Source organism: Pectinophora gossypiella, chromosome 3 (genome assembly GCF_024362695.1).
Source record: "Pectinophora gossypiella chromosome 3, ilPecGoss1.1, whole genome shotgun sequence".
NCBI lineage: Eukaryota > Metazoa > Arthropoda > Insecta > Lepidoptera > Gelechiidae > Pectinophora > Pectinophora gossypiella.
The window spans coordinates 4,290,607-4,316,752 of NC_065406.1; the positions used below are offsets into that span (position 1 = coordinate 4,290,607).

The 26,146-nt window shown below is 39.2% G+C and overlaps 2 protein-coding genes and 1 long non-coding RNA gene across 3 annotated transcripts; 1 reads left to right on the forward strand and 2 right to left on the reverse strand.

Annotated features, from left to right (window-relative positions):
- Positions 1-179: 179 nt before the first annotated feature.
- LOC126381121 (uncharacterized) lies at positions 180-4,770 on the reverse strand. The gene is made up of 3 exons (XR_007568688.1): positions 4,671-4,770; positions 4,176-4,413; positions 180-506 (listed from the first exon to the last, which is right to left on the reverse strand). It is a non-coding gene; the product is annotated as an uncharacterized LOC126381121 (long non-coding RNA).
- Positions 4,771-6,750: 1,980 nt separating this feature from the next.
- On the forward strand, positions 6,751-11,485 carry LOC126380421 (U4/U6.U5 tri-snRNP-associated protein 2). Its single transcript, XM_050029811.1, has 10 exons — positions 6,751-6,914; positions 7,003-7,148; positions 7,701-7,815; positions 8,273-8,448; positions 8,949-9,174; positions 9,534-9,657; positions 9,774-9,933; positions 10,040-10,230; positions 10,547-10,699; positions 11,192-11,485. The coding sequence occupies exons 1-10, from the start codon at positions 6,854-6,856 to the stop codon at positions 11,286-11,288; spliced, it is 1,449 nt and encodes a 482-aa protein (XP_049885768.1). The 5' UTR covers positions 6,751-6,853; the 3' UTR covers positions 11,289-11,485.
- On the reverse strand, positions 11,331-13,518 carry LOC126380780 (thioredoxin-like protein 1). The gene is made up of 6 exons (XM_050030384.1): positions 13,370-13,518; positions 13,130-13,286; positions 12,918-13,028; positions 12,404-12,553; positions 12,050-12,183; positions 11,331-11,758 (listed from the first exon to the last, which is right to left on the reverse strand). Exons 1-6 carry the CDS (start codon positions 13,465-13,467, stop codon positions 11,545-11,547), a joined length of 864 nt encoding a protein of 287 aa, XP_049886341.1. The 5' UTR covers positions 13,468-13,518; the 3' UTR covers positions 11,331-11,544.
- Positions 13,519-26,146: the final 12,628 nt, after the last annotated feature.

Consider the following 26,146-nt stretch of genomic DNA (forward strand, 5'->3'; position numbering starts at 1 on the left):
TTGTAAAACGCCAATGTGACTTGTATTAATTAAAAAGAAAGAATTTATCTTAATGTTTTATTAAGTTGGTACATGAAGCTAATATTAATAATATACGATTATAGTTATTAAGTATACAATTATATTTAACAAGCTAAGTACATGAAATAATACAATTATTTTCTTGATTCTCAGATCTAATAAATAAAGGCAAGTAGTTACGATGAATTTAAAATATATAGATTCATTAACATTATTATCTTAATCAACCGGATTAAAGAACTGTGTAACATTTTCGGAATTATTAGATGATATCACTTCTCGTCTATAAAAACGCTGAAATGTTTCCGCCGATCGCCAATTTCCGCGTGCTAAGATTTCGTCGAGGGGATGATTGTCAAGCCAGCTTTTCGAAGCCACTGCTGACCGAACACTTCCAGGAGTGTCGGCGATACCAGACTCATTGAATAGGGTTTTTATCCAGCCAGCTATCACCGTACGTGAAGCAGGTTTGGCAGCTCCTCTGACTGTAATAAATAAATTAGAAGATTTTGATGAATTACGCCTGTCATTTAATAGATTAATCGTTTTTTCTATCCAGAAAACAGGATCCAGTTTGTTATTACTTGTGTTCGCTAATAATTTCCAACCTGACTGCCTATAGTTATCACTGTCAGTTTTTGAACCAAACTGAGGCCAAAGTGTTATACTAGAGGGTTCATCAGACCTTTTACAGTGTGCCGAGTCTATTCTGAGTAGCGTAAGGTCGTGTATTCGGCGACCCGAGCACAAGAGTAACAATACTGCAGTATGACGTGACGTTTGGAATATATTTGTACTATCTACTGTATATTTGGTAAGGAATGAAATTAATTTACTAACGTCCCACACGGGAGGTTTGGAAATTTTCGGATTTTTTAAACTGATTGATTTTAAAACGTGTTTAACAAGGGCATGCGAACTGAGATAGCTAGAATTATCTGCGTTACATAACGTTGATACGACAGATTTGTGTAATAGTATTGTATTGTATGATAACTTAAATATTAAATATAAATCTGCTAAAAATTGAGCTAGTTCTGCACCTGTTGGATTATTCGGATCTATCTTCTTACTGCGAGCCCAAGAGACCCAGCGTTTCCAAGCTGTTTCGTAGGTTTTAATAGTAGACTTTCGCCAAGAGCTTTTTAGTAACGCCAATTGTTCAGTATTCCATTGCACTACCGCCGTGGACCACCCCCACACCTCCATACTTCTAGAACAATGTCTTCCACTTTCGGCGGGGGGTAACCCGTCGATGTGTCGACCAGGTGTTTCCGAAGGTTCCACAAGGTCATTGGGGCTGCGAGAGCCCGGGCTTTGAGGTCTGCTCGCCAAAACACTTTGTCCCAGCGGGGAACTACTAATAAAAATATTCCTGTCGATTGGTTTAGGTGTCTCAAGACTTTGGGCACAAGGAATGGGGGTGGAAACACCCATGCTAGCGGGTAGTTCCATGGAACACTGAACGCGTCGTGAAATAGGGCTTGAGAGTCCCTCAAATCTCGAGTGACATAGTTGTGAACCACGTGGGCTTTCTCCGAAGCAAACAGATCTATTATTGGTGTGCCCCACTTCGCAAACACCATCTCCACACAGACAGGTAACAGGTGCCACTCTGGGGGCCGACGATGGCGTGACAAGTGGTCGGCTTGGTTGTTGTATTTGCCGGGGAGGTGATGTATGCTGAAGTGGATTTGATATTGGTCTAACAAGTTCAAGATTTGGTAAGTTATTTCCATTAGAGCTAATGACTTCGTACCTCCTTCTTTTCGTAGGTGAGCGACCGCTGTCCTGTTGTCGCACTGTATTAGTAGCGAACTGCGTCTCATGCGATGAGCGTGATTCTGAAGAGCGTGCAATATAGCCAGCATCTCTTTTTGGTTGCTGTGTAACCCTTGTTCGTCTATTTTCCAGGCTCCGGAAAGGGCTATGCTGTTCAGTTGTGCTCCCCAGGCCTGGTCTGAGGCATCTGTTGCGAGGAAGTACTTTGGTGGAGGATAATGCAGCGGTGTTGACAGATGGCAATTTTGAGCCCACCATTTGAGCTCGTTGTAAACCTCTGGAGGTAATGGATAAGCTTTTATTGATGGATCTGGCAGCGAGTTTAGAAACATCAGTAGCTGACGATGGTTGAGACGCCCTCGTGGAACAACAAAACTCGCAAAATTCAGAAGTCCTACTAGCCTCTGTGTATCCTTTAAGGTTGCCCTCCCTTCCACAATAAACTTCTTTACCTTTTCTATGATCGAATTGGACTTTTCTTCTGGTAGAGACTTCTGATTGCTCCAGGTTTTCCACAGTATACCCAGGTAAGTAATGCTTTTCTGTGGCACAAGCACAGATTTTCCTAGATTGACTGTCCAGCCTAGATATTGTAGGGTTTGAATTGTCTTTTGAACATGTTCGTGTAACGTGTCCGCATTTTGATGGACAATTAAATAGTCGTCCAAGTAAACGACTATTCTTAAGTTCCATTTCTCGCGAAGGTATTGAGCTATCCAGTTTGTAAGGATCGAGAAGGTTTTGGGAGCTGTGCTCAGACCAAATGGGAGGCAGGTAATTTCTAATAGCTGTTGATCGTAAATGAGGCGAAGGAACCGCCTTTGGGACTCCACTATCTTCAGGTGGAAATAAGCCTGAGTTAAATCGACCTTGCACATCCAGTCCAGTGGTTGAAGGAAATCGGGGATGCGATGCATGTTTATTAAATGGAATGGTTCGGCTACAATATAGGCATTTAATGCCTTTAAATTGAAGATCGGACGAGGTGACCCGTCTGATTTCGGTACCAGAAATAATGGGGAGATAAAACTTGGAGACTGCTGGGCAATTGTCAATACTCCCTGTTTTTTCATTTTGCCTATTACGACTGACATCTCCTCCGAAACGGGTGTTTGAAGCTGACCTTTCTTTAAATTGGGATATACAAGAGGGGGCTTTTGACAAAAGGGTATGCGGTAGCCTTGAATTAGTTTTTGGACAATTTTGGGTGCACCCATTTCCCTCCATCGTTTGTAGTAATGTGACAGTTGACCTGCTTGGAACAGCCTCGAGTCATTGTCTATATTTTTTAGGATTCCCTCTGGCGGACTTCGATGTACTTGTGCGACCTCGAGTGTGGCCGCGTTCAGGCCGCGAGCCTCGATTGTGAAAGGAACCACGTCCGTTGGGGTTGTAATTATCGTATCCTTCAAGCTGAGTGCTTGAATATCTTCCCTTTGAGGAGTTATGCGAATGTTGGTGGTAACCACCCCGCGAGGGTGGTGGATTGGTACACATGCGTGCGTGTGATGGCAAACCATGTTCATGAAAAGTGCACTGAGCTCCACGCGATGGAACTGATTTCCGTGCGCCTTGCCCCCGCGAGGGGCGGCTATTAGAAGGGTTAAACCTGGATTTATCACTTTTTGGTGGCCAAAATGCCTTACGAACTCCCCCTGCTTTTTCTAGAGTCGACGTAAAAAGCTCAGAGTCAAAAATATGATTTAACGACGGAGGTATTCTATTCAGTGATGCTTTAACTAGTGGGTCTTTCACTTGACTAGTAATAGATTCTCTACGCATCTCGAGAGTCTCAGCTCTGTGACCGCAAATCAGCTGTAAAAGATCTGTGGAAATTTTGTGAAAATCTCCCTTCAAGAATAATTCATCAATTTTGACACTTAAGCTGTCACAGTCAATATTTGAACTCCTAGCCCAGGTAAGAAGGTCACGTATACCCTCTTGTAGGGATTCCTTTTGCTTCAAGACACAGTAAGTCAAAGCTGCATATGACCTTTCAGCGTGGGTGAGGTGACGTAAGGTGTCATAATTTATTACCTCATCGTTTGTATTCAGGTCTATGAAACCTGGCGCACGATTATAAAGTTTTTGTGTGTCCGAATATCTAACCTCCGACCATGACGCGTTACCTAAACGTTGCACATCAGTCAGCATCTTCAAATAATTGTCAGGGGTTTTAGGAACAGATGGTTCCTTAAGCTTTGTTTCTATATCGAAAGTGAAATCTGGATTCAAATCTTGATTTTCATCACATTCAATTACATTGTGGCTATGATACAGACGTCCACTAACCTCTGAACAAATCGACACATCGTCTTGGCCGGTGTTATGGACACAATCATTATTATTAGAAATTTGTTTGCGGAGCTCACCCACTTCCTCGAATAATTTGTCCAGGCGGCGGTATCGGTGCGAACGCCTGCTTTTCTTGCGGCGGTAGCGCCGCGAACGCTTCCGTTTTGAACCAGAAGAGGATGACGAACTTGAACTGGAACTACTCGAAGAGCTGGTACTACTCGCTCTACTTCGGGCTCTTTTACGGGAAAGTCCACTTGGACCTGCCTGCGGGCCTTCAGCGGTCATAGCATTCCCTTCAGAATCCATTATTTACTGAAAAACGAACTAAGTTATTTCTATTTCAGCAATAACAAGTAAAAACTAAGTTTAAAACGGGATAAAATATTATACTTCCATACAGTACGATACTGGCAAAACTACGAAAACCTCTTTCAATTTAAAATTATTATCAACACAGTATCAAAGTTTCAATCGAAAGGGTAATATGGTAATCGAACGGACAAACCGTTTAAAAAGATATTTAAATCGTTATATAATCCGTATTCCAATGTGAAAACACTAGTACTTACGGTTTTTTCCACTTTTAATTTCACGTAAACAACAGTAGGTACTTGTAAAAATAACGAATTGTAACGACGTGCAGGCACGTAAACCAGACACGTGTTGTTACGACGGGAAACTAAACGCCAATGAGTTGGAAATGGCGGCTCCGATTTTACGTAAACTTTGAGCCCTACCGCTAGGTGACGCCACTAACCGGAACTAGAAGAAGGGGAAAAAAGTACGAAAACTGGTAAAATATGAACGGGAAACGGAAATGCTATCTCAATATAAAGCTTTGAATTACGGTCAAGTAGTTTAATTAGCTGAATAAACGGTAACACTACGTAGATAGGTACAGTTGGTAGGTAGGGGAGGTAAGTTTGGAAAAATATCTTATCCTTTTTTTCATATCTACCCCCATAAGCAAGCTGTGCGCATACCATACACACGCATAGCATGCTACGAATACGTATGTAAGTATATCGGGTAAGTAAATATTACCTACTTCGAGAACCAGCAGTAGATGGACCGCAATGTTCGTGCCTCACTCGTAGGGTTCACAGAATAGGTACCAGCGTCTCGGTTCCTTCGAAGCGTGGTCCACACCGCGGCTTATGTTGAATCAGGTCCTTTTATTCGGGACGTCTACCATAATTATTATAATTATTTTACAAGTAAGTATGTCATTTTGTGTAGGTAAAAAAGAGGTCTGTTTTGCTATGTCTGTGGCGTCCTTTACATAGACCTTTAGACCGTCAAAAAGAGTAAAGTGGCATATTTAGGGCATGTGCTAAGACACGAAAGGTACCAGCTGCTGCAACTCATAATGATGGGCAAAGTCGCAGGAAAAAGAAGAGTGGGTCGGAGGAGGAAGTCCTGGTTGCGTAATATCAGGGAGTGGACCGGGATCACGAGTGCGGTCGAACTGTTCCGCCTCGCGGGAGGATAAGGATAAATTTTCAGAGGTGATGGCCAACCTCCACTAGTTGGAGAGGCACCTGAAGAAGAAGTGGCGTCCTTTAATAATAAATGACTCTTATTCATTAAAACAGCAAGCGTATTGAATGAGCCCCTAAACCTTCAAGTACCTACATCGATTTCCTCCAAGGATGAGGCCTAGTAGGTACCTATGAGACGCCATGTCTGGACATGACTGTTCATGAGCAATATAATGTACCCACTTTAGGACTCTGTCGCACTAACATATTTGACATTTAGTGAGATTTACAGTTGAATTTGTCAAAAAAGTTAATGTGACATGGTACCAAAGTGTATACATATTAATGCTCGTGACCGTAAATGCAAACGGTGCCAATTAGAGATACCTAATCAGTTTATATAAGTATTGGAAAATAGGATATTGGGAATCTAACTTGTCTTTGCCAAATACATAAATAAATAAACTGCGTAGGTACCTAACTACTACTTAGCAGCAGCAGTTTGTATTAATTTATTATATTCTAACAAGTTTTACGCCCGCGAGTTAGTCCGCGTAGTTCTCAAGTATCGCACATAATCGGCTAGATTTTCCCTATGACTCCAAAGTGCGTCAGAGGTGTTATTGTGATGTAAGCGATTATTAGACTATCCAATCCGTTCTGCCCGATGCGTAAAGGTCACATGTGCGGCGATCAGGATCGTGTAGTTTAATAGCAAATTTTTGGGGCGTAACCATGGTAACCACGATCTCGAGCTGGTGTAATAACGTCGATTATCCCGATCTCGATGTGACCTTGACCAAACCTTGACACATCGGGCTGGATGGATTGGGTAGTTTAATTACCGCTGTACTTATAAGTTACCTTATTATAGTCAAATTTCATCAGAATCTGTTTAGTAGATTTTGCATGAATGAGCCTATGAGAAATTTTATGAGAAACATACTTATTACCTTCCTACTACATCCTAATCAAGATACTTAACAGTATACTCATTGAAAACAACGGGATTTTGGTATACAAATTAGCGTTTCGTTGTTAAGTTTTATTTATAAGTTATTTTCGTTTTTTTAATATAAATGATCATGTAGGTTGGCTGGCTCTATTTTCATTGCGTGCTTTGCGACTTGCGTTATTAAAAATAAAAATGACATGTTAGTAGATGTCAGTTGCTTGCTTTGCTGTTTGCTATTTCTTATCCGCTCTTGATTTTATTATATTGCGAATCGGCCATAATTCTTTGTAGTATCACTAAAAGCTAGCAGAAAAGTATGTCTGTGGAAAAGGCTTTAAAACGTAAAATATCTGAAGGAAATGGCTCCGACACGTCGGGTAAATTCATAACCTCTGTTGTTATTTGTTTAGAACTCATTATTTTAGGAGAAGTATAATAACATAGTTATGTGTTTTATACTTGCAGAACCTCCAACAAAGTTGCATATACAATGCCCTTATTTGGACACGATAAACAGACATGTCCTGGATTTTGATTTCGAGAAGCTGTGCTCAGTTTCTCTAACCAGGATCAATGTTTACGCCTGTCTTGTCTGCGGAAAGTATTTCCAGGTGCATATTCATTTTTTTTAGTTTATTATTCTTCGTGTGCATATTTTGACCTTTGGAAGTTGTTTTTCCATCATGGTGAAGTAATTCAATGATTTTCATAGGTTAGTTTGGTTAATTATTCTGAAAGCACCGAATGTAACTAATAACCACATATCTTCGTTGCCAATTTAAAATCTATTATGTGCAATCAGTTCAATTTTACAGAAATTAAAAAAAGCTTCCGCCTGAAGTTTTGTTGTATGACTGTGTGTTCAAAATATTAAAAGATAATTGATATTTACATACATAAGAGCTTGTACTGAATGTTTTAGGAGCAAAATACTGTTCGATCCTGACAAAAAAGGAATTTGGTGAGGGCGACACATAAGAGCTTTTAAATTGGCAACAACAATATGGTATCTTTCCTTTTAGACCCCTTTTCTGTGTATTGTAATCTGACTCATCTTAAGATTGGAATTGTTTGATTAATTCATTAGAATGATTGACTGATACACTTGTACTCTGTCCTAAAGGTTGACTTACTAATGCCTTAATAAGATGTTTTATTTTTAGGGAAGAGGTACAAACACTCATGCTTATACCCATTCAGTTGCGGAGGGACATCATGTGTTCCTCAATTTGCATACCCTGAAGTTTTACTGTCTGCCTGATAATTATGAGGTCATAGGTGAGTTTTGTTTGCAAATGATTATCACGTGCTCAGCGGTGAAGGAAAACATCGTGAGGAAACCCACATTCCCGATAAATGCATTTTCTGGGCTGGTTTTCCTTTCGCGGGTTGGAAGGTCAGACAGGCTTCTGTTAAAAACTGGACCTGTCAAATCTTCAGGTTAGGTAAGCGGACCCTGTGAAAAACGGGATAACGCTAGGGAGATGATGAGGTGAGTTTTGTTTGCAAATTCTGTTTATTTGTCTTAAAAGGTATGACCAATTCTCCCTTTTTTATTAAAAGAGCAATTATTAATTAAAAATTAAAGTGAATTAAATAGAAATCAGTTTGTTAAATAAGTATGTAGATTTCTCATTAAAAAGCTTATTTTAAACAATATGTTACTTTTGTTGCCTTACAATTTTATAAACCAATAATAAGTTAAATATATTTATTTATATTCAACCTTCTGCAGATTCGTCTCTGAATGACATCAAGTATGTGTTGAACCCAATCTTCACATCGGAGCAGATTAGGCAGCTGGACACGAACACTAAGATGTCCCGAGCTATAGATGGTACCATGTACATGCCTGGGATAGTTGGCTTGAACAATATTAAGGCTAATGACTATTGCAATGTCATTTTACAGGTAATGGTTTTATACTTCTTATCTTCTTCTATTGTGTGTGTTGTGAGGTGAATTTCCAACCTCATCAACCTTGGTGTCAGGGTTATTATTGAGCTGCCAAAGCTGACATGGCTCATGTAGCGACTACTTACTTACATCACTATACTACACTTACATCATTATACTTCTTATTGGAATTTGTTTATTATTATGTAGTCATAGTTTTGTTCCATTGTATACAGGGTGGCCAAAAATGCACATTCAAAATGAAAAATTAAATAGAGGGGCTCATTGGCTACCTGAAACACCCCCAAGTATGTTCAGCGATTATTTACGGTTTAGGGGATATGACCCTTTTGTAACTTTTTCGAGATTTTGTACCTTTCTTCAGAAATTATTTTGTCGCTATCTCTTTTTTATTAATTCTTTTATTTTACTTTGTACCTGTTCCTAAGGATGGGGACCATTAGCTCAAATAATAAAAATACATAACATTCTTTACTAACTAGTCAACTTGACAGTGCTTGTCCCAAGTGCGGCCATTGCGCAACTATTTCCTCCGCGAGGAGAATTATGCTGACGTGAAGCGTCCGCCCGGCGACTCCATCTTCCTGCTGGTGCAGCGGTTTGGGGAGCTGCTCCGCAAGTTGTGGAACCCTCGCGCTTTCAAGGCCCACGTGTCGCCCCATGAGATGTTGCAGGCCGTCGTGCTTTGGTCTAAGAAGAAATTCCAGTTTATTAAGCAGAGTGAGTTCTGTATACCAGTTCTTTTCAATGATGTAATATATTAGAGATGCATGTTTGATGGTTAAGGTATGGGCACTTAATATTTTGTGAGGGACCTATTGAACACTACTGTCGTGTTTTTTTTCTCAGTTAGTCAGTACTCTATGTTGATGCGCGCTATCGCCACCTCGATTCTGCCGCGTAGCATCTCTACTTGGTCTGTGATTCTGCCGCGTGCGGTCGTTCCCTTTCGCTCTAGCAAATCACAGTTCTGAGTAACAGAAGAGGAAAGAAGTATAGGAAAGTGCTGTGAGGTGCTGACAGATGTAGCTTAACCCTTATTGTCTATTCCCATCTCTATTTACATAATTTAATTCCAGGTGATCCAATTGACTTCCTGTCATGGTTCCTGAACTCTCTTCACATGGCTCTCAATGGAACGAAGAAGCCAAATAGTTCAATTATCTATAAATCATTCCTTGGGCACATGAGAATATACACTAGGTAAGCAATAAGTAATAATTTTCGCTGCCAGGGGGTTGCTGTTACTATATTCGTCGCACAGCGTGTGATAGCGTAACCGTAGAAACCCAGTCGATATAAATGTTTGTATTTTGCAGAAAGTTACCACCACCAGAAGCAGAGGACGCAGCGAAAGTGGACTTGAGTAGCGAGGAGTACGCCGAAATGATCACGGAGTCGCCCTTCCTATATCTGACGTGCGACTTACCCCCTACTCCTCTCTTCACCGATGAGTTTAGAGAAAATATCATTCCTCAGGTAAATATTGGGTTATGAAGTATAAATATATAAAAAAAACAGTTTTATCAAGAGAAATCAAGCTTCTCTGTTCTGTGGTTTTAAACGGTAACATTTTTTTTTTCAGGTAAATCTGTATCAGTTGCTGTCAAAGTTCAATGGGCAAACATCCAAAGAGTACAAAACATACAAAGAAAACTTTCTAAAACGGTTTGAAATAACGCAACTGCCACCATATTTGATTTTGTATATCAAGAGGTTTACGAAGAACACATTCTTTGTGGAGAAGAATCCGACGGTCGTGAACTTCCCAGTCAAGTATGTATTTGTTCAACCCTATCTCATCGTGCCATCGCGACAAAGCAATCGCACTGCGCGGGCATTGACCAATAGCCGTACGACGTCAATCCACGTCGACAGCATTCGAAAGAAAGAAACATTTATTATTTAGGACACCACAGACACGGATAACATAATATACATTATAATGACATCACATCAGAAGTCAATTCGCTGCGTCTATTGGTCGAAACCCTCGATATATATTGCGCCACGCGCGGCGCGGTGGCCATGTAGAGCCTGCTGATGTAAATATTATGTTCCTGTATAATTCATACATTTTAAATTGTCACAGGAATGTTGACTTTGGGGACATCTTAACGCCAGAAATAAAGGCGAAACACAAGGGGCGAACGATATACGAATTAGTAGGAAATATTGTACATGATGGGACCCCGGAGAAAGGGACATACAGAGCACATGTTCTACATAAACCTACACAACAGTGGTAAGTTCTCTTCCACCTCCAGTATAAATTATTAAGCAGCATGGAATCGCACTTTCCTATGCTTCTATCTTTTTCTGTCATTCAGAACTCGTTTGGTAGAGTGAGATAATACGAGCGCACAGTGGCTATATCTCGCTTTAGCAAATTACGATTCTGAGCGACAGAAAAGGATAGAAGCATAGGAAAGTGCAGGTGTACACTAACTCTTAGTGTAGCACTGGTATGTCTCTCTCTGTCTTATGTATCTAAAGATTGTGATGATAAATACATAAACCCAAAGATACTTATAGCTCTTACAATACAAAATTCTTTATTGGATAAAAAGAACATATATCTATGTCTTGAGTTTATTATATTTAAGTAAAATTGCATTACATAGTCGAATTGGGATTGTGAATAAATAATATAACACAGGAATACTCATTACTACGGTAGAACTTTCTTCCAGGCAAATTTTGGATGATATAATTTATTGTATGATTATGTTCCCAGGTACGAAATGCAAGATCTCCATGTCACCAGTATTCTGCCTCAAATGATCACACTGACAGAAGCGTACATACAAATATATGAACTAAAACAGGACTGACATAAATAGTGTTTGTGTGTACATAAAATAAAACTAAGTAAGCGTAATTCATTCATTTTATTTATTGAATATACAAATTGTAGATATTCCTGAATCCCATTTAACAAACTGTGGCCCTGGAATGACCTTTACACTTAAAACAATAATATTATTAAACATAATTTAGTAGTTAAATTATTTATGTATGGATCATAATATATTAAAGAAATTTATGTTTTGACACAGTTTGAGAAATGATTCATTTTTACAATATTGGCTAGTGGCTCTCGCCTTTCTTGCCGGCCACGCGTTTGAACTCTCCCATGTTGGTAGTGGAGATGGGTGAGCCATAGAATGCAAAGTGATCAATCTGTGTTACCTCCCCTCCAGACTGGTTGTCCTTGATAAATAGCTGGATGTTCTGCACACTCTGGAATTTGACGAACTTAAGCGGCACTGGATTGCCAGTCTCCAAATCACTTTGTGTAAACCTGAAATTTATATTGCCATAAATAAACAATAATTTTAGCATCTTCATCTATTGTGTGAGTTGTGAGGTGCATTACCAACCTCATCAACCCTGGTGTCAGGCCGTTAAAGGCCTCTGACATAGCTCATGTAACAACTACTTGATTATGATGATGATGTGATCCAGCCAATTCTGGCTACGGCGACTGCTTCAACAACTACTTACTTACATCAGTAAGTAGTAATTGGGATGACTTTTCAACAGTGTATTGTTTAACAACATAAAAAATCAAGTTAAGGTAGAGTTGACATACTCAATATCCTGCACGGAGGAGTTTCCAGCTGCCTGGTCAAAGTCCAGTGTCCGTGGCTGGTTGATGAAAAGTTTTACAAACTTCGGTCCCTTGTCAGCAGGAGCTTTGATTTTCAAAGAGTGTAGTTTCACCAACTGTAATATATATTTTTTAAATTTAAATAAAGCATTACAAATATGTGGATTGATTCTTCATAATATTACAATCTATCCTAAATACTCCTTGTTGTAACTAGTTTTTTTTGGGACATACCCTTTATTACAAGCCGTTATTTCTGATAGGTTACTTTATAGTTAACATAAAGGAAGCCTAGTTTTATTTAAAATATAAATATAACTGGTAATTTAGCTGTACCTGGTTGAATGCAATATTGATGATAAGTTGTTCATCACAGTCACTGGCGAGATAGCCTCCACCACTGGTCAGGGCGTGAGTCATTGGGTGGTCATCAGCCTCATTCAGGCACTCACATTCATTCTTAGATATGAATGTTACAAGGTCCATCTGTAATTGAAATTAATTTTAAGTAAATAATTCTTATGGGGTAATTTCCCTTGGCAATTGGAGAAGTTAATTGCTGGTTGGCAGAGCCACTATCATGTGAGACTTTTACTTTATATAATCTGTAGATCAATCCTTTGCCTAAGGTATGCAAAAGCACCAATGAGGCTGGCATAATCTCTCAGGGTGTTCAAAGCTTGGTCAAAAATTTAAAAAAGAAGTAAATAATTATCCGGCTTGACTGATAATATAGTCATTGTGGTCATTGTCGTGACTTATATTAATTTGATTTGCCTGTTTCCAACATAAAAAAGTCCTCTTGAAAAAAGTTAATCTATATTCTTATAGGAATACTGTTTAAACTCACATGCCCTGCCACTGTATTATCTTCATCACCAGCTTCTTCAGTGCCATAGTACTGTCTGACTTTGCTCTCTAGAGTGGAAGGGTCAGCACCTTGTAGCCTATCAATCCTTGTCTGAAAATTTATTACAATTACAAAGTTAGCATATCAACAGGTTCAATAAGGTGAAGAAATTTTATGGGGCCTTGGTAAAGTAAACAAATAAAGTAGCTCACCCTGTTTCTGTAAAATAAGAATGTTGGCATAGCGCTGATGCCTTGAGCGCTCGCAGTCTCAGCGCATCTGTCTACGTCCACTTTGAGGAATACCGCCCTTGGGAATTTCGCTGGCAGCTGTTCGAAGAACGGCGCGATCCGTTGGCAGGGTGGGCACCTGTACAAACCACGGAATAGCTTCAAAACTTTTCAAAACTTGGACGATGACTAAGGGATTCGGACGCCGCTAGGTTAACTTACCAAGTTGCTGTAAAGTCGACAACAACGAGCTTCGTGCCAGCGTTAGCCATTTCCGATTGGAAATGAGCTTCATTTTCAATTATAGTAGCCAAGCCCATTGTCTTTGAAACTATAGAATAATAAAAATTGAAAGAATACAACAGCCAGAATGATTTTTTTTTTTTTTGGTTTGGTTTTCCCCGAAGGGTAAGGCAAAGGGAACTATGCCCATACAGCCATGTCTGACGTATTTTTTTTCTTGATGATTAATGAAATGATGAAAGGTGATGATGATGAAACCTAAGCCCCCACCCTCGGAGTAGACTCCTACTCCGAACCCCAAACGAATTAACTCAAAAGTCCGCATAAACTTTTGAGTTATGAAGCGGCTTCCTGACACGAAGCGAAAATAGGCAGATACACTTTGTTTATTGAATACTCCAATATAATAACACTCGCGAATGTCTTCCGACTAACTTAATGCGATCATTAACCACAAAACACCACTTCGTATTAATTATTTAGATCATTCAATGAAGAAAGCAACTGTCCCGTTCCCGCCTCCCGCCAAAAAGCCACAGCCAGAATGAATTGATAGGTACTTCAAAATGGTTGACAGAACAGTAATATAAAAAAAAAAAGTTTATGGGTGCGTTCTGTTTAGTACAGTATTTCTTTTTTAATCTATAATTTTAGAGATGGCGGCACGGTCAATGTTAAATCTATTAAATTGAAACCGGGGCAAAAATATTTTTGTTTTGTTTCTTTATGTGTTCTCGGCTGAGGTTTTCCGTGCTTTCAAAGAAAATACCTTTTCCTTAAAAATCACCTCCGTCAACTTGCCGTGGAGCATCGTGGTGGATGGAGTATGCTCCATACCCCTATTCCGTTTGATTGAGGGGAGGCCTGTGCCTAGCAGTGGAACGTATAATAGGCTGTTTATGTTTTGTGTTATGTATGTATTAGATATTTAAAACAAAATATATTTTTTGGAATTTTGAATTAATTCTATTTTGTATTTTATTTTTTTTGAGCAATATTTGATCTAATGCTAGATTAGCTAATAATAATATCACAGCGCTTTCTTGTGCCTACTTATAATAAAATTAATTCGTCATAAAAATAATAACCCTGCACTATGTGAGTATGTGTGGACTAATTATCAGGATTTGGGCCCGGTTAAAGCCAATAGGCTCGACTATTATATTTATGAGACTTAAACAGAGCTGGCGAGGAATAGGTGTTTGTACTATATACATATCTGCCTATACTGTTGGAGATAGAGACGTGATGGTATATAATACATTTTTAAATAGGTATACATAGAAAATAGACAACATTGGAAAACAATTTAAAGCCATAATAATACACCTCTTGAGCCTGTGGGGTATTCAAAGTGACTCGTGGGCCGAGGCTTACGTCCCTACAATTTACATCAATAAGGCAAAGCCATACAAATCGCCCGCAATCTTTTTTAATAAACTTGAATTACGTTTGGAGGATCACTAAAATGAAGTGGACAAAAATAACATTTTATTTCATGATATTACTTTTTCATTTCAAGTAAAATATTTACATACATACATACATAAACTCACGCCCGTAATCCCAAATGGGGTGGGCAGAGCCACAAGTAATCAAAGACAACTTGCAGCCACTGTTGATACGAAGTCCTAAGATGGATATGATGAACCTTATGGTGATAAGGGATCAGCCTATCGCCCATAACATTAGTCCATCATGTTAGAGGACACAATCCCTCTGTCGGTTTTTACGACATGCCCGGGAAGACAAGCAGCTGAACGTGTTCTATGTTTTTTATTTGCTCCCAGAACAGCATAGAAGCAGCATAAAATATTTAGTGCCTGTTATTATTTTATTGAACATTTATAACAATCTAGATTGCTTTTAATAATGATAAGGCGTAATAAATAACTGTACGAGTAGTTATTTAGCACTTAGACACTAACTTAGTCACAATTTTGTAGTAGGATTTATTTCGAGATTCGAGTAAATTTTATAAAGAACTTTTGGCAGCATGTTATATTTTTATTCATAAGCATAAGTATTACAAAAACCAATACGTGCATCGAGGCTGTAACGGTTGTTGTAGGTAATGTACTTATTGGATATTTCTATATTGTGACACAGTCAGAAACTCACACCCATAGACCCTGAAGAGGTGGGCAGATCCCCTAGTAATTAAAAACTTTCCGTTATTTGCTCCCAGAACAGCGTTGAAGCAATATTTCTATATCAAAAACGTTAATTTCTATTTTCAAGGCATACAGTTTGATGATCACTTGTCTGAGACGAGATAATTTAGTAGGTAAGCACTATTCGTATCATATATCTAAGTACATAACAATTATAAATCATTCTTCCACTTCTGAAAACAAATCAATTCGATTCAAATATAGGTAAGTAATCACAACCGCTTATTGTGAAATGTTGGAATGAGTTTATTTACAGTTCAGTTGAAAAATATAGTAGTATCTACGTGATAAAGCCTATGTAGACAATTTCCTCATAAAATTATGATAACCTACCTTATAAATTTTGTTCAACCATGATTCGAAACCGGAGTATAATCATATTTTTTCTTATGATAACTAACTCTATGAATATGAGAACGGTCAAAACGGAAATCAAAACTATGCTTAAGTCTTACAGTAAAATGAACCTTGATGTTAAAGACATACCGACAGATAAAGATCTGAATCGATATATGGCTGCGTTGCATAAAGTTGTAAAATTTTGGGATGAACATAAAGATAACGTGGATTTGAATGCCGTTTTCGGTTTAGTAATGGCAAAAGGTGAGAATATTACCTACTTATTCCTTCTGTGACGCTGTACATTATAGTTACATAAATTTAAAAGGTCCGAAGATTTATGGCTTTTCGCCCGTTCTGCTACCTATTTAATTTTACTAGCAAAATGCACATTTTCACTTGTTGAAATCGTGTAGTAACTAATGGCAGTGAAATACATCTTTAAACCTTACCCATAATATTGATTAGGTACACATTCAAAACAAAAAAAGTACGAAACATCTGATAAAAGAGCGGTTATACCAGGCTTCATCCAAAAATATTCTAACCTTTTTTACCCGCTTTTAGTAAATTTAAAAACTGTTATAAGCGACGATGAGGATGGCGAGGAATCGAACGGGCAGGCCACAGTCGGTAGAATGGTAATAAAGAAACTCGACACTATAATTGCTTGCTTTAGGAAGATGGTTAAAAAGGACTCCGACCCCTCAAATGAAAAGAATAAGTTGAGTAAGTAGGTAATTTTTAGTCTTCTGGCTATGATATTTTCCACTTAAGTAACTCTATCCTAAGTCAATACTTTGGCTGATAAGACACGACGTTTGCCTTCTCTTTGTTTTGCTCCAAGGAAGCTCTTGTTGGTCATTCCTTCCTCTCTTTCTTTCGTCGTTACTTTATAAGTCATCAATAAAGGCTATTTACAATTTACCAACTCGGATGCCGTTTATTATAATTAATTTAAAACAGTAGGACAAATTATGAATTTCGTAACGAAACGAGATACTTGACAGAACGTAATTCTGTGTAGTATACACGTTGATCCACAATGAGACGTTATGGATCCTGCGAATGGTGCAGAACGGGAAAATTGTGACGCGGAAACATCTTGACGTGGAGAAAATATACAAGGACTGGGACTCGTATAAGGACGCCATCTACAATGAACAATATGCAGTACCTAATCCGGATCAGTTTGGTAAGCAATTTATTTTTCCTTTTGCCCATTTGAGGGTCAGGCTAAGATCGTAAGACCACGCTGCCTAGTCTTCAGTACATTTTCTTTGCTGTTCAATTTCAATATGAAAAGTCTTCCGTAATAATTTCTTCAGTCTTCAGTTTTATATCTTATTGTAAAATCCGATGAAGTAGAGAGTTCATCTATACTTAAACCCAAAAATATTTTTACTCTGTGAAATCTGTGATAGCCCAGTTCCGAGAACGCGTGACTAACATCGTAGTTTCACGTGTTCCAATTACGGCTCGGGCTCTAAACTACTGAACTACTTCATGAGTTTGAATTCATATTTGGATCTTAGTTTACCTAATTGATATCACGTGGACTCCAGGATTTGTGCCCGGATAATGACAATAGGCTCGCCTTAATACATGGGACTTAAACATAGCTGGCGAGGTGTGGGTGTGGTGTAAGTATACTGTACCTACACTTCTGCCTACCCCTTATAGGATACAGGCGTCATGCTATGATATTTTTATTTTCTTGCTAACATTGAGGAGCTCGGTGGCGCAGCGGTTAACGCGCTCGGTCTGCGATTGTTGAAGTAAAGCAATTTTCGCAAAGGCCGGTAATAGGATAGGTGACCACAAAAAAAAAGTTTTCATCTCGAGCTCCTCCGTGCTTCGGAAGGCACGTTAAGCCGTTGGCCCGGCTGCATTAGCAGTCGTTAATAACCATCAATCCGCACTGGGCCGGCGTGATGATTTAAGGCCCGATCTCCCTATCCATCCATAGGGGAGGCTCGTGCCCCAGCAGTGGGGACGTTAATGGGCTGATGATGATGATGAACATTGTTACACTTTACCACCGACAGGATGGTCTGTACGTACCTATAAAGAGGAACTAACTTTATCTTTTCTATGGATATAACAGCTAATGATGGGATTCCTGCAGACATTCCCGATTCCTAATTTTATTTGAATTTTATCTAAATTATACCTGTCATTTTCTTATCCGCCAAAAAGGAGAGGAACGAATGATTGACAACTGTAAATTTTAAAATGAACGAATTAATTAATAACCTGCCGAATAAAATAGGCAGATCGCTGATATGTAACACGTTTAACGTGTGTTGTCAACTTAGTTCTGTCAGGTTATTGGCCAATATAATATTTAGGGACAGCTTTTTAAATTTCTGCCTAAAATTGACGCGTGTTCCATAAATTGTAGGCCTGTCGATTACGCGTCTTTTTCTTTTTCGGCGGATGAGAAAAGAACAGGTACTTATAACTTAAAATTAGATGTACGTATATGTACTGGATTTAGCACTATTATTCGCCTGTTTAGATGAGTGTCTCGTATCGATGGCAAAGAGTTCCATTAAAACTTCGGACCCAGATAATCTGCCCACCTGCCAGCTGGATAATGTCTGTTACAAGACCATCACTAATGGAACCGACTTCGGGTACGGTCTCACGCACAGGTAAGATGACTTAAAGCAGGCAAGACTGGAGTAACTTTCTTCTTTTTAAGGCTCTATTTTAAGCAAATAATATTTTTATAGTATTTTATGCAACAGTTGTATAAGAAGGGTCAAAAAATGCGAGTGGCGTGAGTTGCGATGTGAGCCTTGGCGAACATCGCAATAAGAGACGCCACGAGCATTTTTTGACCTAGTTATACAACGTTGCATACAATACTTTTTCTACGACGACGTCATTTTTCCTTTTTATTTTATACTTTTTAGTGTTTTGAAACGAAACACAAAAATTTTCCAATTTATTTTCCAACGCGCGGGAAAATGGCGGCAAATGTATACTTTTTTTTTATAGTATATCTATGGCACCAAACAAAGTAAAGGTGCCAGTTTCCAGGTCAAAAAAAAAAAACAACAACAATGCTTTTTTGGCGACATTATAGTACAGTTACACTTTGTAAACAATGCTTTTATAGGCCATAGAGCGTAGACTTTTTCAAAGAGTTTAATTATGTATGTACTTATATTAGACTTTTTGGTTATTTAAATGCCAGATTAAAGTAGAGGAGTAGAAAAAATATTTTTAAGGCTCTAGCAATTGCTTTTCGCTTTCGTTAGCATAGCATAACAAATACTTTATGGCACACAAAACGAGATTAACACAGGACCTGAAAGGAAGTGCAAAATGGAGGAGACCTATAAGACCTGTATGCCCATACCGAGTAGTTGGATGATGCGATGGTTGATGATAATGATGAGGTACCCAGACAGGTTACTGGCCTATCACTATTTGAGATTAATATTTGTGACTCATTGGGGCCTTACCTAAGGTACCTATTTTTAAACTGCTAGGTAGATTCTCGAGTGCCAGTGGCCAAACTCAATCAGAGGAGCTCGGTGGCGCAATGAAGAGCTCGGTGGCGCAGCGGTAAACGCGCTCGGTCTGCGATTGTTGAAGTTAAGCAACTTTCGCAAAGGTCGGTCATAGGATGGGTGACCACAAAAAAAAAGTTTTCATCTCGAGCTCCTCCTTGCTTCGGAAGGCACGTTAAGCCGTTGGTCCCGGCTGCATTAGCAGTCGTCAATAACCATCAATCCGCACTGGGCCCGCGTGGTGGTTTGAGGCCCGTTCTCCCTATGCATCCATAGGGAAGGCCCGTGCCCCAGCAGTGGGGACGTTATGGGCTGATGATGATGATGATGACGGTAATGATATTGACTTCCAGTGTTATAAGAATTAAATTCCTGTGTTCCTCCAGGATTTTGCTGCTGGACGTGGCGCGATACGGTCGAGGGTGCATGGTGTACTCACAGACAGCTGACCGCGCGCTCATCAACTACCTGTGCTCCTTCGCGTACCGGGAGGCATCCTTCATCGCTGAACACAAGTACCAGGCCGTCGACTTGATGGCGGAGCAAAGTAATTGTTAAGAGCGACTCTCAGAACAGAAAACGGTCTCTGTGGTCTAGTGGTTGAGCGTTAGACTCACGATCCGGAGGCCCCGGGTTCGAATCCCGGTGGGGACATATCATAAAAATCACCTTGTGATCCCTAGTTTGGTTAGGACATTACAGGCTGATCACCTGATTGTCCGAAAGTAAGATGATCCGTGCTTCGGAAGGCACGTTAAGCCGTTGGTCCCGGTTACAATTTACTGATGTAAGTGAGTAATCGTTACGTGAGCCATGTCAGGGGCTTTTGGCGGCTCAATCATAACCCTGACACCAGGGTTGATGAGGCTGGTATTCCACCTCACAACCTACACGATAAGAAGAAGAAGAACAGAAAATAAAGTAATAATGCCACGACGCGCCGCGCCGTTTGTATTGAAACCGATGTCGCCAGATACTCACACAACTCTGTGATAGGCGATACCACTATTTTTGGAATTCACACGTAATTACAATGCAAGACGGTATTTTGAACACAGTGACTTTAATGCGTATACCGCCTTTTTTTTGACGTGACTTATTTTAGATTTGTCGCAGATGGCATTAACTACGTGTCCGGACAAATGGGGAGCGCTGAAGGCTCTCATCCGGTACAACGTTTAAGACAACAGGCCTGAGGGTGCCCAGGGTGCCCAGCCCAATATTTGAAAGAATTAATCGACTCTAGCGGGTCGATAGCGATAAGCGCTGGGGGTCGGTATCGGGGTTCTGAAGTGTTTGATGTCGCGAGCTGATTGGCTGCCTCTATGGCTAGAGCATTCGGGTCGTCGTCGGGATCGTATATTACGTCCTTCGAACACCGATACTTTTCAGGGGTCCAAGTTTATACCGCTGCGCCGAGTGACTGACATACGAATAACAATTTTTTTACTTTGCTCAGGAATTGGCGAAACGTCACACGCCTCATAACATTGTCTTACTTTCTAATATCTCTAGAAGGACTAGATCAGTACAATTATTGATTATATTTCAATTTGAGAAGTACGTAAGCTAGCGTTGTTGTGTTGATTAGCAGTGATGTATCTGTCGATATAAGTCGTTCGAATCTTTTCTATCTAACATTATAAATGTCTGTGGTTCTTTCATACTACCTAGTAGGTACTTCTTGATGGATAGCGTCTTAGAATAAACATAAATAAGTCACTAAACCTTCTTTATTTCCAGTAATGGTTTGCGCTTTGGAAGGCCGCCTGGAGTTCCTCCATCGCACTTGGATGCACAACCTACTGGAGCACCAGCTACCGAACGGCTGCTTCAGACAAGCCGACCGAAAGAAATCCCTTCGCAACTGGCAGATGCAGAAAACACGGGACGAGATACAGACGGCCGACGGCGTTTGTCAAAGTCACCTGTCAGCCACCGCCACTGCAGTCTTGGCTATCACCGTCCGCAACATCATCACCTCGCAGAAAGAATTGCAAATTGAAGGTGTTAATAAAGGTGCTGTATCATCAGTTGTAACGGTGTAACTGCTATACCTCATTAAACTGTACCTTGATTAGAATAAGCTCGTTTGCTTGGGGTTTGTCAAAGAGTAATGGAGCGAAGCATCCTTGGAATGAAAAGAATTGATCACGTCAGAAACACAGATATCCATTTGAAGAAGACAGCAAATCTGCAGTGGAATTGGAGCGGCCATGTTTGCCGAATGCACCAGGTGGGCTAAAGCGCGCACGCAATGGGTGCGTACAGAAAAAAATATGGAAAGAGTAATGGATGTGTGGAAGGGGACTGGTAAAACATGAGGAGCTGTGGAAGAAGGAAAGGGAGACCTTTGCTCAGTAGTGGATACGTCAGGCCAGAGGAAAACAAAAGAATGACAACAGCCAATATACATCACGTTGAACACACAAGTGCTCGCCAGAAGCAGAACAGCAAGAGATAGTATGCGAAAGATAGTGTGCCTAGTGCGAAATAGATATCAGTAAAATGTTTGGTCACCTGTTATTCTAATCAAGCTGTATTTAAGTGAGGTAGACTTGTAACAGTATAACTTTCAGTAGTATAGTAACCACCAATTTAAAAAGACATTAAAGCGAACTTATTTAAGATAAACTAAGCTGTTTTTCGTCTTTTTTCTGTAATCTGTAATCGAATGGCAAACCAATAATTCGTCAGAAGACAACTAGTACCTACTAGTCTCATGAGATAATAATAACAAACATAAACCTAGAAGGACGTACAAAAGCTGCAAAAGTCCAATCAGTTTCTTGCAAAGAAATAAATTAACTGGTTGCACTTAAGACCTGGTTACATGTCGTTTTTGTAATACTTAGATCAAAAACACCTACAAAAAGATAAATTTTATAATTATGACAACTAATGGTTCGTACCACTATTTACAAATAATTCGCTGGGCTACTGAACTTTTTCTCTTTGATTGTACATTGTCCTTAGAAAGGGTTTTAATACTATGTACTCTGAATCGGCGTGTGTGATGTATTGATTGAGGAAAGTGGAGGAAGTAAAAGGAGTACGTCAGGATCGAAGCAAATGGTATTCCATAGTCTCTCTTATCACAGTAAGTGAGTTTATGTATGTATGAGGTAGGTATCATTTTAAAAGGGAAGGTTTTCAGACAAGAAACAAACAAGAAACATTTATTGAGAAGCTGTGTAGGTACATACATGCAGGTGTCAGAGCCAGAAAACAAGATAAGTCATAATTTTCCCGATACCCCGCCGGCGTGGTCGACGATTTCCCCCATTCAGCACTTATCGCTATCAACCCACTAGGGTCGATTAATTCTTTTAAGTATTATCGTCTTAGACGACTGCCTGACTCAAAGTTCGCTGCTGACTGGGTACCCTCAGGCCTGTTGTCTTAAATTTTGTACCTCAGTGCCCCCCATTTGTCCGGCCAAGTAGCTAATGCCACCTGCGGCAAATCTACAATAAGCCTGATGAATGTTGAATGCAATAAGCCTGTTAGTTTTAATAACTTGCGATTTGTTTTGGCGCCAAGATAGTCTACATTCAGAGTGTTTTCTTCGTAGATTTTCCATTGTCTGAATGTTTATTGCAAAAAACAATAGGTATGAAACAATAGCAGTAGTCATGCATATACACTAATTATGCAAGTGCGAGTAATCCTGACTGTAAGATTAGTACAGTGTAGGTAGTGTCTGGAGCAACAAATTCGTCGATACGCAAAATTCAATAACAGTTACTTATTAGGTATTACTTATACCCGGTTAATAAAATAATAATTCTTAGTATATAAAACCATCAAAAACATTACATTTTAAATTATAGACATTTTATTATCAATTGATAATTTTCATCTGATTCGTAATCTACCACGAAATTGAAAAAAAAAATAGCACTTAAAACATTTTATGAAATCGAATCGATTTTGATGTAATTAAATGACAACTTCTTTATCATGAATTGTAATTTAATCGTCATAATCTCATTGAATTTCTGGCTATTATTATAGTCTTAGTAGGTACTTACGTGTAGGAAAGTGTTATTTGTTTAAATTACGCGGTCTTCTTAAGATAAATTGGAGAAAATCCACTGCTGATCTGGGTCGGCGGGACGGGAATACATTAAATTCTTAGCCAGAGGGCTTTTCCTATCTTATATTAGCAGCGCCCCGCATAGAGTCCTCAGTTTCCACTCGCACTCTATGCTGTAACGTCCTCAGGAGATGTTTGAAATAAATCAACATTGAAATATTAAGTACCAAAAAAAACCCTTTATCAGGGACAGCAATCATGGTAACCCGATCCGATTTAAAAGTGTTAATTTTATTTCTGCTAATAACAATCAGCGTGTGTGCTAAAACAACCCAAACAAAAAAAAATCAAACTACAAAAACTGAACCTGTAAAATCACAAGAGCATAATTATACCAGAGCAAGAAGTGTTATGAAGGAAATACCGACGAAAAAAGACCTACTTCAATATTTAAGGTCAATAAATAAAATTATTAAATTTTGTGATGTTAACAGAAACGAAATAGATTTGAATTTTGCATTCGGTTTGTTTCTTATAAACGGTAAGAAATACTTTTTTTAATAAGTACTTTTTATGAGTATTTTAGCGCCCGCGATAGAAGTAATTTACCTCATTTAACCTTTTTTAGTGAATTTGAAAACTGTAGTGAGACATAAAGCCAAGCACATCCCGATAACTATGAAGAGACTCCTCAAGGAGACATTGTTCAAGAATGATGAAATACTTGGGTTCTTCAACTCTAAGGTGAAGCGAGACACCAACCCTGCGAACAAAATTAACAAGTTGTGTAAGTAGCTTTTCAATATATTTATGAAAACATCATGCTTTGCTTCTATGCTGTTCTGGGAGCAAATAAAAACATAGAAAACGTTCAGCTGCTTGTCTTCCCGGGCATGTCGTAAAAACCGACAAAGGGATTGTGTCCTCTAACATGATGGACTAATGTTATGGGCGATAGGCTGATCCCTTATCACCATAAGGTTCATCATATTTTATCCAGCTTACGACATCGTATCAACAGTGGCTGCAAGTTGTCTTTGATTACTTGTGGCTCTGCCCACCCCATTAGGGATTACGGGCGTGAGTTTATGTATGTATGTATGTATGTATGTATGTATGAAAACATCATGTATGTAAGTAAAAATATATCTCACCTTCCGATAAACTGTGAAGGCATACCTACTTACAATACAAGGAAGAAAAATAAAATTGCTATTCAAAATTGTAGATTAAGTAAATTAAATTCATCTTTTTTGGGGTTATGTATACGTTTTACAATTATTTAAAATATTTTTGTTAGAAAATAAATTTAAAGCTCGTATGAAGCTTACTTTATGTAAAAAGCTTATTATAAGATTAATGATTACCGAAATGATAAAAATGTCTGGTATTCAATGTGTTCCTCTAGTTATTAAATGACTTGCAATGTGTACTCATTGATTTAAAAGATGTGTTGCTGTTGCAGTTTCTTGTCATTTCTTCTCCTCAGCCATAACACCTTGCGAAATAACGTAAATTCAAAAATGTTACATTTACTTCAACAAGTTTATCCATGATAATTACGTTGAATAAATGATTCTGATTTCTGAATACTACGTACAATATTAGGACTTGAAGCTTTTTACCCTATCTTATCATACTTGTGCTTACGATATGGGTATTCTGTATACGTCGTTCATTCGTTAACGTGTGATAGGTAGAACTCCTGTTACCATAATGTTTGTAAGTAAATATGCTTCTAGTATGACGAACTGGGAGGTAATAAAAATTATAGATTCCGTTTGGCTGCTTATTTTCCCGGGCGCGTCGTAAAAACCAACAGAGAGATTGTGTTCTTTTTACATGATGGATTTAATACATAACATAAATAGCCTATTTACATCCCACTGCTGGGTTCAGGCAACTCCTCAGGTAATCGAATCGGGTATAGACCTCCACCACGCTGTTGCGGATTAGTGGCATTCGAGCTACTAGCTCGGGACCAACGAATTAACGTGCCTTCTGAAAGCAGGAATCATCTTACTTTTTCGGATAATCAGGCGATTCAGCCTGTAATGTCCTAGCCAAACAAAGGACAGTCTCCCAAAGAGATTTTCGAAAGTGAATCGATCCCGGATTCCAGATCTTGAGCCCAATGCTTTAACCGCTAATGAATGTCACCATCATCTCCAGCATTATCCCGTTTGTCACAGGGTCCGCTTACCTAACCTGATGATTTGACAGACTGACCTTCCAACCCGCAAAGGGAAAACCAGCCCAATACAGGTTAGGTCACATACCTCCGAAAATGCATTTCTCGGGAATGTGGGTTTCCTCACGATGTTTTCCGTCACCGCTGAGTACGTGATAATCATTTATGATCCAAACATCCACCAATCATTGGTTCAGGCCTGTGCTGGATTTGAACCGGTGACTTCAAAGTGAGAGGCAAGCGTTCTACCAACTAGGCTACCACGACTCTCCCGCCCCCACCCCTAATGAATGAATCGCTAATGAATGTCACCCGAGATGTAAAATAACTTATCAAAAAAAAAACTTATTAAAAAATTAAAGAACTTATTCTCCGTGTAATATAAAGTAACGTGTTGCAGTGTACTCGTTGTTCTCAAACGAGTCGGTGTGGATCGAGCGCCTGGTTCGATATGATAATTCGGCGTTCCCGGGGGCGAAGCGATCGTCA